At 53.0% G+C, this 17,549-nt stretch overlaps 2 protein-coding genes across 4 annotated transcripts; one reads left to right on the top strand and one right to left on the bottom strand.

Moving 5' to 3' along the window:
* Positions 1-8,887, top strand: LOC148833966 (ras-related protein Rab-35). 3 transcript variants are annotated; one of them, XM_088917636.1, is made up of 7 exons: positions 1-115; positions 3,420-4,181; positions 5,267-5,317; positions 5,585-5,708; positions 6,966-7,090; positions 7,290-7,414; positions 7,588-8,887. In XM_088917636.1, the coding sequence occupies exons 2-7, from the start codon at positions 4,121-4,123 to the stop codon at positions 7,717-7,719; spliced, it is 618 nt and encodes a 205-aa protein (XP_088773762.1). In that variant the 5' UTR covers positions 1-115; positions 3,420-4,120; the 3' UTR covers positions 7,720-8,887. The 3 variants fall into 3 exon arrangements, with proteins under 3 accessions (XP_088773762.1, XP_088773761.1, XP_088773763.1); XM_088917635.1 differs by having other exon boundaries at positions 54-781; XM_088917637.1 differs by lacking the exon at positions 1-115 and adding an exon at positions 1,689-2,089.
* Positions 8,888-9,917: 1,030 nt separating this feature from the next.
* Positions 9,918-14,934, bottom strand: LOC148833965 (uncharacterized). Its single transcript, XM_088917633.1, has 7 exons — positions 14,599-14,934; positions 13,939-14,198; positions 13,431-13,487; positions 12,861-12,997; positions 10,944-11,049; positions 10,674-10,820; positions 9,918-10,400 (listed from the first exon to the last, which is right to left on the bottom strand). The coding sequence occupies exons 2-7, from the start codon at positions 14,100-14,102 to the stop codon at positions 10,181-10,183; spliced, it is 831 nt and encodes a 276-aa protein (XP_088773759.1). The 5' UTR covers positions 14,103-14,198; positions 14,599-14,934; the 3' UTR covers positions 9,918-10,180.
* Between the last annotated feature and the right edge of the window lie 2,615 nt (positions 14,935-17,549).

Here is a 17,549-nt window from a genome sequence, read left to right as displayed (position 1 = left end):
ACACTGACTGGACACTATATTCATTAACTTCACTCGGAGACAGATCGGGCGCCGCGGTGAGGCGATATTGCCGGTAGGACGCCGACGGTCCTAATCCGTTTCTCTAACAGCGCAGGTAAATTGCGTTTTCTTTCCGATACCTTTTTTAAATAAATAGTTACAGTTATGAATTACAGGATTCCGGTGTGTCGGATCGAAAATACTAACGCGAAATAAATCGAACTGGTACAGTGGATTTTGAAGAAGCCGGGGAAACGTCAGGACTTTCAAAACACGGTTTCTGAAAATAACTGAGCGTTATCAAGTCCCAGTAAACAGACGGAGTCCCGAAACGCGCGTAGGAGAGGAATTTGTGTTGGAGAGTCGACGCTGGGGAGAGGGGAAAAAAAAAAGAAAGAGAAGAAAAATCCTGAAGGAGTGGCCTGAGCCCTTCCAGAGAACAACAGGAATTGAATGGGAAAGAGGAGGGGAGACGGGGAGACAGAGAGGAAAGGAAGTGCAAGAGGAGCCCAGTGACAAGCGTGGCCTAAGGCGGCGGCCGCCGAGCAGCTGTGTCATTCCCAGACCCCGCTCTTTCCTAAGCCGGCTCCCCCGGGGTGGAGGCGGCCGGACGCGGGCCGGGAGAGAAGAGGAGTGGGGGTCGGGTCGGGTCGGGGGTGGGGGGACTTGCGCCGTCCCGGAGCTGGAAGCTAGTTTGTGTCTGCCCGTCTGCATAAAAGCCGCAGCGACCCGGATTACGACTCGTGTGGGGCTGCTGTCTGAGGTATTTTCGGCAGTTCGGGTAAGTGGTTTCCGACTCCATGAGTTAGAAAGTTGTTACGGACGGGGGAACAGTGTTTGTTCCGGGGACTCGTCCGTCCTCGGGACTGAAGCCGGCTGTTACAGGAACATGTGTTTTTTTTGTCTTCGCCTAGTTTCTTGACAGCGAAAGCTTTTTTCTCGTTTGAGGTGTGTGTGTGTTTTTAATTTCACGCCTAGTGTTAGGCGACACAGCAGCCTAGAGTAACCGAGTAAGTTTCACTGCTGTGGAAAGGTGGCGGAGAGGCTGGGCGAGGGATATAAATGCTTATGGCTGAAGACGAGGGGAGCTCTCGAAGAGAAACTCACTCGTCTCTCTGTGGGCTCCCTGCGGGACATGTTTGTGTGTGGGCAGCCCCCTTTCTCCCCACCCTCTTAAAAAAAAAAGTGCTTTTCCACCACCTGCTCTTGTGTTCAGGGCACGGGCTTGGCGTGTTTTTGTCCACTCTGGTGCGTGTCTCTCTCCCCCCCATCTCAGGACCGGGAGCTGGTCTTATTTCCGAGGCGAGTCCTCGGTGCACAGCCGGCCTCCCCGGGCTGTAATTCCGGCTCCGGGCCGAGAGATGCAACACCTGACACCACACACCGCCTCTCTCCTTTCCCCGGTCCGTCCCCGCTCACTTTCTCCTCCTGCAGCTCCTTCCGTCCCCCGCCTGGCCTGGCCTGGCCTCCCCCCCTCTCTCTCCGTGCCCGTGTTGTTGTCTGTGTGTGTCGGGGAGTGGGTTGCCCACAGTGCGGGTCTGTGCTGGCCAGTAGCCCCGCGAACAGGACGTCCGCTCGCTTCCGGCAGAGAGCGGGGCGGGGGGGGGGGGAGACAGCGCTGGACGTCCTGTTATCGCGCCGCCCTCCTTCCTCTCTAGGAACAGTGCAGCGCACAGACTGACAACGAAAAATATACCCGGACACTTCTTTAGCGCTCTTCTGGACTCTCCACTCCGAGCTCTTCACAGGTCAGGGGGATCCCCTCCACTCCCACCAGTGTGTCCCCCCCACCTGGATGAAGCTCCAGTCTGCTCACACACAGCAGCTCTCAGTGGGGAGGAGAGCAGAGTGATGAAGCCAGTTCAGAGAGGGGGGTTATTAGGAGGCCATGATGGGTAAAGACCAGGGGGAAATTTGGCCAGGACACCACGGTGACACCCCTACTCTTTTCAAGAGACGCCCTGGGATTTTTACTGACCACAGAGAGTCAGGACCTCGGTTTTACGTCTCATCCGAAGGACAACGCCTTTTTTACAGTATAGTCTCCCCATCACTATACTGGGGCATGAGGACCCACACAGACCGCAGGGTGAGTGTACCCTACTGGCCCCACTAACACCTCTCCCAGCAGCAGCCTCAGCTCTCCCAGGAGTCTGCCTGTATACAGGGTGATACAGCTGCTGGCTTCTTTCTGCCTGTTGTCCGAGCCACACTGTCCCCCTCAGTCCTGCCGCATGTACAGGTGTGCAGGTCACCTGGCCTTGGTGTGTCTGAACGCAGCTGTCAGGTAGTATCGAGAGGGAGAACGTTAGTGTGCCAAGTGTGCAGTGCACGGTAGTGTGCTGAAGTGTGTGTGTTTCTACGCTTTGTTCAGGAGGGTGCTGAGCCGTGTCTGTGTGATGTTCAGTAGCGTGCTGAGGTGCATGTTTCCGTACACAGTCCTGAGGTGCTCTGTGTTCAGTAGTGTGTTTGTACGGAGTGCTGAGGTGCGCATTTGTACACAGTCCTGAGGTGCTCTGTGTTCAGTAGTGTGTTTGTACGGAGTGCTGAGGTGCGCATTTGTACACAGTCCTGAGGTGTGCAGCTTTCAGTAGCGTGCTGAGGTGTGTGTTTGTATACAACGCTCAGGAGGGCAGTGTCCGGTAGCATGCTCAGGTGCGCAGTGTTCAGGAAGTCTGAGAAGCTGCCTGGCAGTGCAGGAAGGTGGCTCTCGGGCTGTTTGCTCACTGGGTGGGGTCCGGGAGTCACAGCGAGGCAGGGCGGGAGCACACAGAGAGAGAGAGGTGTCTGTGTACTGCTTTCTCTCTCTCTCTCTGTGGAACTGGGCTCTGACAACAGCGCAGTCTCCAGCAATCCCAGTTGAAAAGTGAATTGATTCGAACACACGGTGAGCAGGAGAGACTGAAGGAGAGCAGAAAGAAAAGATATTAGTGACACTGCTGTCACAGAAAGAGGTCACAACCTCCTACAAGATGCAAAGACACTGACACACTGAGCTGTGAGGTAGTTAACATCCACCACCCTCTCAGAGCAGTGTTAATGTACTGGAGTGTCCAGTCAGTGTGTCTGTATTAACCCCTCTCTCTCTCAGTGCAGTGTTAATGTACTGGAGTGTCCAGTCAGTGTGTCTGTATTAACCCCCCTCTCTCTCTCAGTGCAGTGTTAATGTACTGGAGTGTCCAGTCAGTGTGTCTGTATTAACCCCCCTCTCTCTCTCAGTGCAGTGTTAATGTACTGGAGTGTCCAGTCAGTGTGTCTGTATTAACCCCCCTCTCTCTCTCAGTGCAGTGTTAATGTACTGGAGTGTCCAGTCAGTGTGTCTGTATTAACCCCCCTCTCTCTCTCAGTGCAGTGTTAATGTACTGGAGTGTCCAGTCAGTGTGTCTGTATTAACCCCTCTCTCTCTCTCTGTGTTTCAGAGCTGGACAGAGGAGAGGCAGTGTCGGACACAGTAAGAGAGGGACAGAGAAGCTCGGTCTGCCTCAGAGAGGGAGGAAGGAGAGATCCGAAGGCGGAGCTCTGAGCTGCATGTGTGGCGGGAGAGAGTGAAGCTCTGGGCCGAGTCGCCCGGGACCAGGAAGAGGAGAGGAGTGGACACAGGAGGACTCTTCTCTCTCTGTCCGTCTCTCCCCCTCCAGAGAGGGAATTTCGGAGGAGCCGGCCCGTGGTCGGCGATGTACGGCGCCTGACAGGGCGGTTGTGTTTTTTTGCGATCGGCGGCGGTCGGGGAAGGGGCTCCCCGAGGGGGTGCGGGATCTGCAGGGGGCCGGGGGCGTGCCCGGGCCGAGACCATGGTTACCCCGAGAAACGGGGACCCCAGCGCGCGGAGCCGTCACGGATCCTCCTGTGTCCCCCTCCGGGTGGCTGGGAAGTTCTAGCCAGTCGGACCTGGGAATCCTTCCGAACTGATCCCGGAGCGCTTGGATCCGTTTGTCGTTTTTTCTAAAACTGTTTCATATTTATTTAGGTTGTTTTGGGGTTTTTTTTTTTTTTTTGGTGTGGGGACAGTTTGTTTTTTTTCCTCTTTTCCTGCTGCACCGTTCGTTGTCCCCAGCGCTCTCCAATTCTCGGGAATCTGCGCGTGCGTTTGGGAATTCGCTCCTTCTTCTCCCGGAACGCCATGGGAATGGCAGGCAAAGACTACCACCACCTCTTCAAGCTGCTCATCATCGGAGACTCCAGTGAGTGAGGAAAGGAGCTGGCCTGTTCTGTCACGCCCTCGCACTCCCTCGCTCACGCCCGCGCACTCCCTCGCCCGCGCACTCCCTCCCTCGCCCTCGCCCGCGCACTCCCTCGCCCGCGCACTCCCTCCCTCGCCCTCGCCCGCGCACTCCCTCGCCCGCGCACTCCCTCCCTCGCCCTCGCCCGCGCACTCCCTCCCTCGCCCGCGCACTCCCTCCCTCGCCCTCGCTCACACTCCCTCGCTCACGCACTCCCTCGCACTCCCTCGCTCACACACTCCCTCCCTCGCCCTCGCTCACGCACTCGCTCACGCACGCCCTCGCTCACGCACGCACTCCCTCGCACTCCCTCGCTCACGCACTCCCTCGCCCGCGCACTCCCTCCCTCGCCCTCGCCCGCGCACTCCCTCCCTCGCCCTCGCCCGCGCACTCCCTCCCTCGCCCTCGCTCGCGCACTCCCTCCCTCGCCCTCGCTCGCGCTCGCCCTCGCTCACGCACTCCCTCCCTCGCCCTCGCTCACGCACTCCCTCGCTCACGCACGCCCTCGCTCACGCACGCCCTCGCTCACGCACTCCCTCGCTCGCCCTCGCTCACGCACTCCCTCGCTCGCCCTCGCTCACGCACTCCCTCGCTCGCCCTCGCTCGCCCTCGCTCACGCACTCCCTCGCACTCCCTCGCACTCCCTCGCACTCCCTCGCTCGCCCTCGCTCACGCACTCCCTCGCTCACGCACTCCCTCGCTCGCCCTCGCTCACGCACTCCCTCGCTCACGCACGCCCTCGCTCACGCACTCCCTCCCTCGCCCTCGCTCACGCACTCCCTCCCTCGCCCTCGCTCACGCACTCCCTCGCTCACGCACTCCCTCGCTCGCCCTCGCTCACGCACTCCCTCGCTCACGCACTCCCTCGCTCGCCCTCGCTCACGCACTCCCTCGCTCACGCACTCCCTCGCTCACGCACTCCCTCGCACACCCTCCCTCGTACTCCTTCCCTCGCACGCCCTCGCACTCGCTCACACTCTCGCACTCACACAATTGAATGTCATTAACCCCCTTCTCTTTCTCTCTCTATCTCTCTCTCTCTGCAGACGTAGGGAAGAGCAGTCTGCTGCTCAGGTTTGCAGACAACACCTTCTCGGGTACGTCTGTGTGACGGGGCGGTCCTGGACCTGTCCCTCTCCGTGAAGTGTCTCTCTCTAGTGTCTTTCTGTCTGTCCGAGTCAGAGTGCCTCATAGGATAGGTCAGGGGGATCTGTGTGTTGGATTGGTGTCTGTGTCTGATTGGGTGTCTGACCAGAGGGGGGGTGGCCCTGTTGTCTGATTGGGTGTCTGACCAGAGGGGGGGACAGGTGTTCCTGTTGTCTGATTGGGTGTCTGACCTGGGGGGTGGGTCTATGTGTCACCAGGCAGTTACATCACCACTATCGGGGTTGACTTCAAGATCCGGACAGTGGAGATGGATGGCGAGAGGGTGAAGCTACAGATCTGGGACACGGCTGGACAAGAGAGGTTCAGGACCATCACCTCCACGTCAGTAATAATAATAATAATAATAAAAAAAAACTTTATTTTATATAGCGCCTTTAAAGGTGGCTTCTTAAAGCACTTTACAGAATGAGAACAACAATAAATAAAAAAAAAGAATACACAAGATAAAACACAATTACAATATACAGAGGAGACCGTGGAGGGTGGTACTAGGAAAAGCAGAGGGGTGAAGAATGGAACAGTTCAGTAAAGGCTCTTCTAAAGAAGAGGGTTCTGAGTCTGGATTTTTAGGAGTTTAGAGAAGGTGACTCTCTGATATCCAGAGAGTTCCAGAGCTTGGGGGCATAACAGGAGAAGGCCCCGTCACCCATACAATGTAGAAGGGCTTGGGGGTCAGTAAGGAGAGCAGAATTGGAAGAGCGATGGTTCTGAGGTGGGGATTAAGGCGATAATAGTTCAGACAGGTACTGAGGTGCCTAGCCATGTAGAGTCTTATAGGTGAGCATGAGGATTTTAAAGTCTACACAGAATTTGACCGGAAGCCAGTGCAAGGACTCCAGGATAGGAGTAATGTGATCACTTGCACTAGACCTGGTCAGGATACTGGCTGCTGAATTTTGGACATACTGCAGTTTGTTCAGAGTAGATTTAGATACCCCAGCGAGTAGAGCATTACAGTAGTCAATTCGAGAGAACAAAAATGTGTTGATCAGCTTTTCAGCCACAGTTAGTGATAGCACAGGGCGTAGTCTTGCGATATTTCTAAGGTGAACAAATTATGTTTTGACAGTATGCTGCCCATGTGGGTCGAATGTTAAGCCAGAATCGAATATAACCCCAAGGTTTTTCAATTTAGACTGAAGCTCAAGTACAGAACCATCCACAGATAGGGTATAGGACTGGCTTTACGAAGTTGATGGGGGTTGCCAATAAGCATGACTTCAGTCTTGTCACAGTTTAGATGAAGGAAATTTTGAGTCATCCAAGTTTTTATATCAGAGATGCAATTAGATAGAATAGAGACAGCCACATCAGTGTCAGGTTTGGTATGGATGTAGATTTGAATAGCATCAGCAAAGAGATCATAATAAATCATCATTCAGATCATGTGATCTTAATAGCTGACCCAACTGAGAACATTTAACTGCTGAAGAGTAGGGGACCCGGTATCGAGCCCCGAGGAACCCCAGACTTCACAAGACCAGTTTCAGTACCACTCCGCTCTGCGGTCTCGTCCGTTTCCTTTCTCATGCCCTGCCGCTCGCGAGTCACTGTGAATCGCGCTCTGATTAACGACAGGTACTACAGAAACACTCACGGTGTGATCATCGTCTACGACGTCACCAACCCAGAGTCCTTTGTCAACGTCAAGCGCTGGCTGCACGAGATCGGCCAGAACTGTGACAACGTCTGCAAGATCCTAGGTCAGTCTGTCATCCGGTGTCTGCAAGATACGGGCTCTGCAAGATGTCTGTCTGGGGATGTGTGTCTGCAAGACAGTAGCTCACTCTTTCTCTCTGGGGCTGTGCGTCTGGGAAGCGCCCGGCTCGCTCCCGTCTCTCTGGGGCTGTGCGTCTTGGAGACGAGACGTGTCCAAACCCCTGTCCTCTCTCTCTCTCTCAGTGGGAAACAAGAACGATGACCCTTCCAGGAAGATGGTGGACTCCCACGATGCTCAGCGGTTCAGCGAGTCGATGGGGGTGAGGCTGTTCGAGACGAGCGCCAAGGAGAACATCAATGTGGAGGAGGTGAGAGAGGGAGGGTGACCTTGAAGGTAACCGTACCGTGAATACTGACTGGCATCCCGTCCAGGGTGTACCCCGCCTTGTGCCCGTTGCTTGCCAGGACAGGGGGGACCCGGCAGGGGATGAAGCGGACGGGTGGACGTTAATGCATGAATGTTTTGGATGTTCTGTGCCAGATGTTCATGGCCTTCACACGGATGGTGCTGCGAGCCAAGAAAGCCTCCCAGGCCAGACTGAACGAAAGACAGGGCGACCTGGTCAACATCAACACCAAGCCACAGCGCAAGAAGAAACAGAAGTGCTGCTGAGAGACAGGGAGAGGACTGCCTGGACACTGTACATTAACACTGCACTGAGAGAGAGTGGTTAATACAGACACACTGACTGGACACTACAGTAGATTAACACTGCACTGAGAGAGAGGGGTTAATACAGACACACTGACTGGACACTACAGTACATTAACACTGCACTGAGAGAGAGGGGTTAATACAGGCACACTGACTGGACACTCCAGTACATAAACACTGCACTGAGAGAGAAGGGTTAATACAGACACACTGACTGGACACTACAGTACATTAACACTGCACTGAGAGAGAGGGGTTAATACAGACACACTGACTGGACACTCCAGTACATTAACACTGCACTGAGAGAGAGGGGTTTATACAGACACACTGACTGGACACTCTTGTAGGTTAACACTGCACAGAAAGAAAGGGAGAGATTGCAACTGATCCACTGAGAGCAATACACAATGTAGAGATGACAGGTGCCCAGTGCGTCTCTTTTTTTTCTTCACGTTTAACTGCTTCTTTCTTTTGGAGATGTCATTTATTATATTTTTAAAAGGTTTTTATATTATTATTGAATCTGACAATTACACTTTTTACTACAAGTTTAATCCTCTGGTTTACATCATTTGGCTCAGACAATCCCTTAGTAATAAACACACAACAGGACAGGAGACACAGAAGAGAGAGGAGATCACAGAGAAACCCTCAGTCATAAACACACACAACAGGACAGGAGACACAGTGAGAGAGAGAAGATAACAGAGAATCCCTCAGTGATACACACAACAGGACAGGAGACACAGTGAGAGAGAGAGAAGATCACAGAGAATCCCTCAGTAATAAACACACACAACAGGACAGGAGACAGAGAGGAGATCACAGAGTAATAAACACAAAAGAACAGACACTGAGTGATATAATAACTGGAACTGAGCAGTATGATGTAAACTAGTGACCTTTAACTTGCCTTCTACTGTTTAACTGGAAAATAATCAATTTACTGCAATAAGTTATTAACTGCTTAAGAACGAAGCCAACTAACATCAACAGATTGATTAAAAAGGCATTTTTTTTCTGTTAAAAAGTTTACCTGCTAAACTATGAGGAGTGTTTTTGTTTTCATTATTTTTTTAAATGAATAAATGAGAAAATGAATAAATATGGTTAATAACTCTGAGCAGTTATTCTGTCTTGTACTTGTTCATCTGAGGGGCTGAACTGAGCCAGTTACTGTCTTCATGAGTCCAGACTCTGTGACCTTTAACCCCTGACTGAAGACACTAGAGCACTGAAGTACTGGGGCTCTCAGGGCTGAACTGAGCCAGTTACTGTCTTCATGAGTCCAGACTCACAGTGACCTTTAACCCCTGACTGAAGACACTAGAGCACTGAAGGACTGGGGCTCTCAGGGCTGAACTGAGCCAGTTACTGTCTTCATGAGTCCAGACTCACGGTGACCTTTAACCCCTGACTGAAGACAGTAGAGCCCCTGATAATCAGGACCAGTAGGAGGATGCAGCATATTCTTAATATCTATACACTTATATAGCGCTCTTCTGGACTCTTCACTCAGAGCTCTTCACAGGTCAGGGGGATCCCCTCCACTCCCACCAGTGTGTCCCCCACCTGGATGAAGCTCCAGTCTGCTCACACACAGCAGCTCTCAGTGGGGAGGAGCAGAGTGATGAAGCCAGTTCAGAGAGGGGGGGTTATTAGGAGGCCATGATGAATAAAGACCAGGGGGAAATTTGGCCAGGACACCGGGGTGACACCCCTACTCTTTTCGAGAGACGCCCTGGGATTTTTAATGACCACAGAGAGTCAGGACCTCGGTTTTACGTCTCATCTGAATGACGGCGCCTGTTTACAGTAGTGTCCCCATCACTATACTGGGGCATTAGGACCCACACAGACTGCAGGATGAGCGCCCCCTGCTGGCCCCACTAACACCTCTCCCAGCAGCAGCCTCAGCTTTCCCAGGAGTCTCCCCTCCAGGTACTGGCCAGGCTCACGCTGCTGAGCTCCAGTGGGGCTGCCAGTGCTGAGCTGGAGGGGGACACAGCTGTTGACTTACTTCTTTTAAATAATGTACGAATGAAGTCGATCTGCATCCGTCTACAGAAAAGCGCTAAGTGTTAGTAATACTAGACGATTCCTGGCAAGTCACTAGAGCACCGAACAGCTTGGACCAGGACACCCACCCACACAACTGTAACAAAAGGCTTTTATTTTTCAGAAAAAGCAATGTAAACCAAGCAGTTCCACAGCAGAGCGAACAGAGCCTTTTAGAACCCTTGTAGACCAGACGCGTCTCCAGAGCCACTGTCCCTGCGTGAGCAAACCGGTCTTCTCGGTTCTTCCACCCCAGCTAGGAGGGGCAGGGTCAGTCAGAATCCGCAGGGATGATCCCCTCTTTATTCCGGACGCTCCAGCGGTCACCCTGCCCTCGGATCGGCGCGTCTCGCTCGCGCTACGACAGGTCCATGTCGTCACTGGGCTTCTGCTGCTGCCCCCCACCGTCTGGCTGGGGGTCCGGAGGCAGCTCAGACGTGACGGGGGAGTTCTCGTCCGGACTGCAGAGCTGATCCTGGCTCTGGTTCTGTGCCTCCAGCTGAGACAGCGAGCGGATCACCTCTGGAATGAAACTGCCAGGAGGCTTCCAGAGAACAAGCTCTGAGCACGAGGGATAACTGAGGAAGAGAGAGGGGTTAATACAGACACACTGACTGGACACTCCAGTACATTAACACTGCACTGAGAGAGAGGGGTTAATACAGACACACTGACTGGACACACCAGTACATTAACACTGCACTGAGAGAGAGAGAGAGGGGTTAATACAGACACACTGACTGGACACTCCAGTACATTAACACTGCACTGAGAGAGAGAGGAGTTAATACAGACACACTGACTGGACACTCCAGTACATTAACACTGCACTGAGAGAGAGACAAACTCACAGGGAGTAGATGAACTCTGAGGGGACGGCTCTGGAAATTCCCAGCGACCCCTCCTGCAGAGCTGGGGAGAGAGAGAGTCGGGGCAACCCGCCCGACTCCGCTTCTCCCGACAGGTCATCCTCGATCACGCACTCGCACACCTCCAACCTGGGAGACGGAGAGAGGCAGAGGGTCCGCGCAGGCTTGGGAACAGATTCAATTCTGCTGCTGACTGCGCTCGGGCGCGGAGCGGGCCCTACCGTCCGCCGTCCCAGCCGCCGCCCTGCTCACCTCTCCTCCGTCTCTCTGTAGTGCTCGTACTGCGCCTTCAGCAGGTCCTCCAGGGGCTGTGGGCAGTCAGGTTCGCTGCAGTTACTCCTCCCGGGCTCCGGGGGCGCTGCAACACACACAAACGCCACACTGAGCACGCGCCCCGGCTCTCAGGGGGAACCGCAGCCCCAGCGATTAAACCTCAGTCACAAAATACATTCCTACAACGGTATCGAAACATTTTACAAAATTCAAAGGAAGCCCAGAAGCGTGAGCTTTGTGAAAGTCGTCTACGTCGCCATGTTGACACACCAACCCCCGGTCTCGCCACGGGCGGCAGCGAGAGTTCCCACAAACTGTGACATGCAGCGGCCCTTCCTGCTCACTAGTCACCGCGATGGACGAGCGATTCAGTGCTGCACAACCCGCAGGCGTTTCACTGCAGAGACTTTCCAACGTGAGCTGCAGGCTGAGGTAACAAGTGAGCATTATCTCTTGGCAGAACCATCTTGAAATCTGAGTAATATTTCTGCTGGATTAAAAGAGATGTGTTCACAAGCCCGTTTGATTACAGTGTCACAGGGCTACAACATGTCACCAAAACTTTGGTTGCCTCGTTCTGAATCCCAGAACACGGCGCTGCTCGTACCTGGAAATGTAGTCTATTTGTGCTGCAAAGGGGAGGTTTTACAAGTCACTGTGTACGTTTGACTTTCACTGTGGTTAGAAATGCGCTCTTCAGTGCTGATTCTTCCTAACCCGAAACACACACACAGCGCTGCGGTTCGCCTTTAAACGGCCGAGAGCAGAATCGAGTCGGCCCCGGGTTCGACGCCGTCTTCGTTCCCGTCGCCTCACGCACACTGCGGAGCCACACCCGCCCGCCTTTGCAAGGGACGGCTCATGCCAGCGAGACGAGAGCTGCGGTCGTTTCACTTCGAAGAGCAGCAAGACCAGCTTCTCGGCGCCAGACGCAAGCTTCTCTCGTGTTCCTCAGCAGCCTGCGCCCTGTAGAGCAGGGTCAGGGTATCTAGGAGTGAGCCTGCTGTACAGAGCCAACAGGCAAGAACCAGGGGCTGTTCTAAAGAGAAACAGAGACGGCCAGCAGCCATATCACCCTGCTGCTCAAACACTGGCAGCCCCACTGGAGCTCAGCAGTGTGAGTCTGGTCAGTACCTGGATGGGAGACTCCTGGGAAAGCTGAGGCTGCTGCTGGGAGAGGTGTTAGTGGGGCCAGTAGGGGGCGCTCACCCTGCAGTCTGTGTGGATCCTAATGCCCCAGTATAGTGACGGGGACACTCTACTGTAAAAAGGCGCTGTCCTTCAGATGAGACGTAAAACTGAGGTCCTGACTCTCTGTGGTCATTAAAAATCCCAGGGCGTCTCTCGAAAAGAGTAGGGGTGTCACCCCGGTGTCCTGGCCAAATTTCCCCGTGGTCTTTACCCATCATGGCCTCCTAATAACCCCCCTCTCTGAACTGGCTTCATCAGTCTGCTCTCCTCCCCACTGAGAGCTGCTGTGTGTGAGCAGACTGGAGCTTCATCCAGGTGGGGGGACACACTGGTGGGGGAGGAGGGGATCCCCAGGACCTGCAAAGAGCTCTGAGCGTAGAGTCCAGAAGAGCGCTATATCAGCGTGAGGAATTATTCTTATTATTAATTATGGTAACACTGTGAAACGACGGTCTGAAGAGAACTCTCTGTATTCTGCGTGGCGTATTTAAAGTTGGAAAGGTGCAGGCACGCTGTCCGTGTGCTGTATTCTGTAGCAGTCGGGCTCCCCTGCAGTAGAGCTCAGTGCTGCCTGGCTGTGATCCATCAGGCTCGGCACAACGCTGATCGGACCAGACCCGGATACACGGCTCGGCGCCGGCGTGGCGCAGGGCTGTGACTCCAGACTCCCTCTGCTCACGGCACCCGGAGCGAGCGAGCACTCACCGCACTCAGTCCTCCGGGCCAGAGGGGGCGCTGCGGGGAAGCCTGAGGAGGTGTAGGCATGGTCGTTGTTCAGACTGAGGGAGGTGAAGTGAGCCGCCATCATCTCCTCTGTGAGACACTGCTTACTGACTGGAGCACTGAGAGAGAGAGAGGTTAATACAGACACACTGACTGGACACTCCAGTACATTAACACTGCACTGAGAGACAGAGGGGTTAATACAGACACACTGACTGGACACTCCAGCACATTAACACTGCACTGAGAGAGAGGGGTTAATACAGACACACTGACTGGACACTCCAGTACATGAACACTGCACTGAGAGAGAGGGGTTAATACAGACACACTGACTGGACACTCCAGCACATTAACACTGCACTGAGAGAGAGGGGTTAATACAGACACACTGACTGGACACTCCAGCACATTAACACTGCACTGAGAGAGAGAGAGGTTAATACAGACACACTGACTGGACACTCCAGCACATTAACACTGCACTGAGAGAGAGAGAGGGGTTAATACAGACACACTGACTGTTGTACTGCAATTCTCTTACTCTCTTACCTCTCAGGCTTATCGCTCCTCCTCTTCGATTTCACTCCACGACTCATCCCTCTGTCCCTGAGAACAACAGACAGGCATGAGACTCTAGTAGATCACACATCCGGTCTCCTGTGTTACTGTGCTACTTCTCTGCACTGAATAGTATCTTACTGCATTTAGTGGGGCTGCTGGTGCAGAATGATCGCTGTGTGTCTCCCAGGTGGGGTTACTGGTGCAGAATGATCGCTGTGTGTCTCCCAGGTGGGGCTGCTGGTGCAGAATGATCACTGTGTGTCTCCCAGGTGGGGCTGCTGGTGCAGAATGATCACTGTGTGTCTCCCAGGTGGGGTTACTGGTGTAGAATGGCTACTGTGCGTCTCCCAGGTGGGGTTACAGGTGTAGAAGGGCTACTGCGCGTCTCCCAGGTGGGTTACTGCTCTGCCCCCCCTGTGTGTGAAGCACTGTATTCCATCAGAATGGAGGGCGCTCTACAAAAGCACATGAATTCAGGCTTCTATGTCACTCTCACCTCTCATTGGCCGTGAACTCTGTCAATCCAGTGCTTGTTGCCCACGGTAACCTTTGAGGAATGGTGTGCTGCCAGGGAAATGCCCCGGCCACGCCCACCGTCCTGAAAGATGGCAGGGATGAGTGGCGGGGATGCCGGCCAATCAGCGTCCTCCTCAGCTCCATCGTTGGCCAATAGGGATTGAAGAAGCCGGGCAGGCTTGGCTGTCATCAGGCATCGAAGCGTGATGGCACCGCCCTTCCCATCACCATGGAAACAGACTAGGCGTACAAGTGGAGATGCTGATTAATGACTCCTCGCATTCAAACCCATCTGTCTTACTTCTACAAACCCTTCTCCTCTGCTGCAGGCCCGATCTGTCTTTCCGACTGACTCCTCTCCCTCTCTTTTCCAGCCCTGATCCGAGTGTCCGGACAGCTCGCTAGCTCTCGGTTCGGACCCCGATCCGAACACCTCCTGCTCTTTCACACACACACACACCACACGCATTTGAGCTATCCGGTCCGAGGAAAGCCTGAGATAACGCTTCTCTTCTTCCTTTCAAAAGGATAAAATCAGCACAGACACCCTCACACCCCTACAACACGACTGTCGTTTAATGTTATGAATAACACAGTACTACTAATAATAAAACTACAATTTGTAAGGCCGAGACGTTACCGGAGCTTTTTTAGTCAGCTTTCCGCGAACCCTTGCACGCTTTGCCGGGACTCCGTTCCACTCGAGCCCGGGGCTGCGGGCGAGGCCTACTCCTTCCTCCGCCAAAGACACAAACCGGCCACAACCACCCCCGTCTCGGCGTGTCTTCGCGTCTTCGCGTTTCACTTGAGCCCAGGAAACGTTGGTCTAGGATCGGAAATGTGTCTCAGCTGCGTGCTCCCGAAATTCCGGGAACCAGCAATTCCGGGTTTATTTTTGTTTGTTTTTTTAAACTCTATACGCTCCGCGTCGCCTTGCGCCGAGCCAGGTCGGACACGGACTACAACTCCCAGCATGCTCTCCGAGGGCGCTTCAGACTCTAAGATAACAAGCAGCACGAACAGAGATGTATCCATGTCAATTAGAAAAATTGAAATTTTTCGACATATATGAAGTCGAGTAAACAGATACACATTTCTATGTTGCTTTTCTAGAAACGAATACAGAACATTTTGAATTCCTCTGTATGCTGATGTATGCAATTGTAGTGTTGTGTGATTTGTTACACTGCGATGGACTTTTGGCCGTTGCTTGCCAGGATAGGCTCCGGCTTCCCCGTGACCCTGTACTGGATAACGGACTTAAATAATTCCAACTTCGCTGACGCACGCTGCGCGGAAACCGTGCGCTAGATATCAGCGTAAAGTAGCCTCAAATTGAATTCTTAATCAGACGCGAGTCTGGCTGTGCTCTGCTTCCTTCGTGTTCTGTTCTAAATGAAATGTAGTCAGCTTTTGAAAAGCGTGTGACAAAAGAGCTAAGAGTGGACTTTCGGAGACACAGATCACACACTCCCAGCCCACTCAGTATTGATGGAACGGAAGTGGAAACAGTCACCAGCTTTAGGTTTTTGGGAATTCACATCTCTAGAGATCTAACCTGGACTGTGAACACTGACTCTATCATGAAGAAGGCTCAGCAGCGCCTTTATTTCTTGAGGTGCCTCAAGCGATGGGGGATGCCAATACATGTGTTGGTGAACTTCTACCGCTGCACCATCGAGAGCGTCCTCACCAACGGGATCACCGTGTGGTACAGCAACACCTCTTCTCGAGAAAGAAAGGCACTGCAGAGAATGGTCAATATGGCCCAGAAGATCTTTGACTGTGGTCTCACCGAGATTAAACAGCTCTATGAGGACCGCTGCCGTGGTAGAGTTCTGGCCATCACAGAGGACAGTCACCACCCCGGGCATGAGCTCTTCACCCCACTGCCCTCAGGCAAGAGATACAAGAGCATACGGACACTGACCACCAGATTCTTCAATAGCTTCTACCCACAAGCAGCGCGACTGGCGAACACATTTAGCCCTGCCCCTCGGACCACACCTACACCATCTACCTCATTATGATTTCTTATTTATTGCACATCGCCAGTCATTGTTTACACGTCTGCATTGTTTACATTCAAACTGTTTACTTGTTTACTTGTACATTGTCTACTGTTTGTTTTTATATTGTCTTGATGCACTGTCTGCACTTTGTGTTTTTACACTTGTTTCAACAATCGAGAGACTTTCTGTCAGTAAGAATTCTATTGTACCAGTACATGTACTGGTTACATATGGCAATAAAGTTCAAGTTCAAGTTCAAGTAAAAAAATATTGAATTCCTCTGTATTACCCTGTTTTGCTTATAAAACGCTAACAGAATTACACAAGGGTGGTCGCATAGCAAACACAGGACAATGAGCAAGTCATGTAGATCCATCAAAGACAAACGGAGCATCTGCAGAGATGTCCATTTCTGTTTGGCAGATCGTCTTCAGATCAGGTGAACGATTAACGCAAACATGCAGCAGGTCCCCAGCAGAGACTAAGTCGGACGGCGCTTCCAGGGGTGAATTCGTAGTCTGGACTCGGATCCGGGTCCGAACAGCTAATATCCCAGCCGCAGCCGGGATGTCATTACAAGGTCCCGCCAGCAGATGGAGCCCGCAGGCCGCCGGTGGTGCCCGAATACCGCTTACCTGCTGTAACCTCCTGCCTTTGACATGCAGTTCCTGTGATGCTACAGCTGTGTCCCGTGAAGCTGACTCAATATATAGAAAATAATGTAAACGAAACAGCATAGAGAGACAGCGTAACATACTGGAATAATACATACAAATTGACACAAAATCAACAATAATAATAATAATTGCTTACACTTATATAGTGCTTTTCTGGACACTCCACTCAAAGCGCTTTACAGGTAATGGGGACTCCCCTCCACCACCACCAGTGTGCAGCCCCACCTGGATGATGCGACAGGAGCCATAGTGCGCCAGAACGCTCCCCACACAGCAGCTCTCAGTGGGGAGGAGAGCAGAGTGATGAAGCCAGTTCAGAGAGGGGGGTTATTAGGAGGCCATGATGGGTAAAGACCAGGGGGAAATTTGGCCAGGACACCGGGGTGACACCCCTACTCTTTTCGAGATACGCCCTGGGATTTTTAATGACCACAGAGAGTCAGGACTTCGGTTTCATCTGAAGGACGTTTACAGTAGAGTGTCCCCGTCACTATACTGGGGCATTAGGACCCACACAGACCGCAGGGTGAGCGCCCCCTACTGGCCCCAGTAACACCTCTCCCAGCAGCAGCCTCAGCTTTCCCAGGAGTCTCCCATCCAGGTACTGGCCAGGCTCACACTGCTGAGCTCCAGTGGGGCTGTCAGTGCTGAGCTGCAGAGTGATATGGCTGCTGGCTATATTATTATTATTATTATTATTATTATTATTATTATTATTATTATTATTAATCTGATTATTATTGCGGTGGCTCTGTGGCTAAGGATCTGAGCCTGTGACTGGAGGGTTGCCGGTTCGTATCCCGTGGCCAGCAGAGGAATCCTACTCTGTTGGGCCCCAGAGCAAGGCCCTTCACCCCAGCTGCTCCAGGGGTGCTGTATAAATGGCTGACCCTGCGCTCTGA

This window comes from Atractosteus spatula, chromosome 5, assembly GCF_055471065.1.
Source record: "Atractosteus spatula isolate fAtrSpa1 chromosome 5, fAtrSpa1.hap1, whole genome shotgun sequence".
Taxonomy (NCBI): domain Eukaryota; kingdom Metazoa; phylum Chordata; class Actinopteri; order Semionotiformes; family Lepisosteidae; genus Atractosteus; species Atractosteus spatula.
The sequence above is the reverse complement of the archived record's forward strand: the minus strand, read 5'-3'. Positions and strand labels throughout refer to the sequence as shown.

Excerpts from the sequence above, each read along its gene's own strand:
- LOC148833966 (XM_088917636.1), top strand. The coding sequence starts at position 4,121 with ATGGGAATGGCAGGCAAAGACTACCACCACCTCTTCAAGCTGCTCATC. Across the intron at positions 5,318-5,584 it reads TGCAGACAACACCTTCTCGG|GCAGTTACATCACCACTATC; the intron begins GTACGTCTGTGT and ends ATGTGTCACCAG. Across the intron at positions 7,415-7,587 it reads AGAACATCAATGTGGAGGAG|ATGTTCATGGCCTTCACACG; the intron begins GTGAGAGAGGGA and ends GTTCTGTGCCAG.
- LOC148833965 (XM_088917633.1), bottom strand. The coding sequence starts at position 14,102 with ATGGAGCTGAGGAGGACGCTGATTGGCCGGCATCCCCGCCACTCATCC. Across the intron at positions 12,998-13,430 it reads AGGAGCGATAAGCCTGAGAG|TGCTCCAGTCAGTAAGCAGT; the intron begins GTAAGAGAGTAA and ends TCTCTCTCTCAG. Across the intron at positions 10,401-10,673 it reads TCAGAGTTCATCTACTCCCT|TTATCCCTCGTGCTCAGAGC; the intron begins GTGAGTTTGTCT and ends TCTCTTCCTCAG.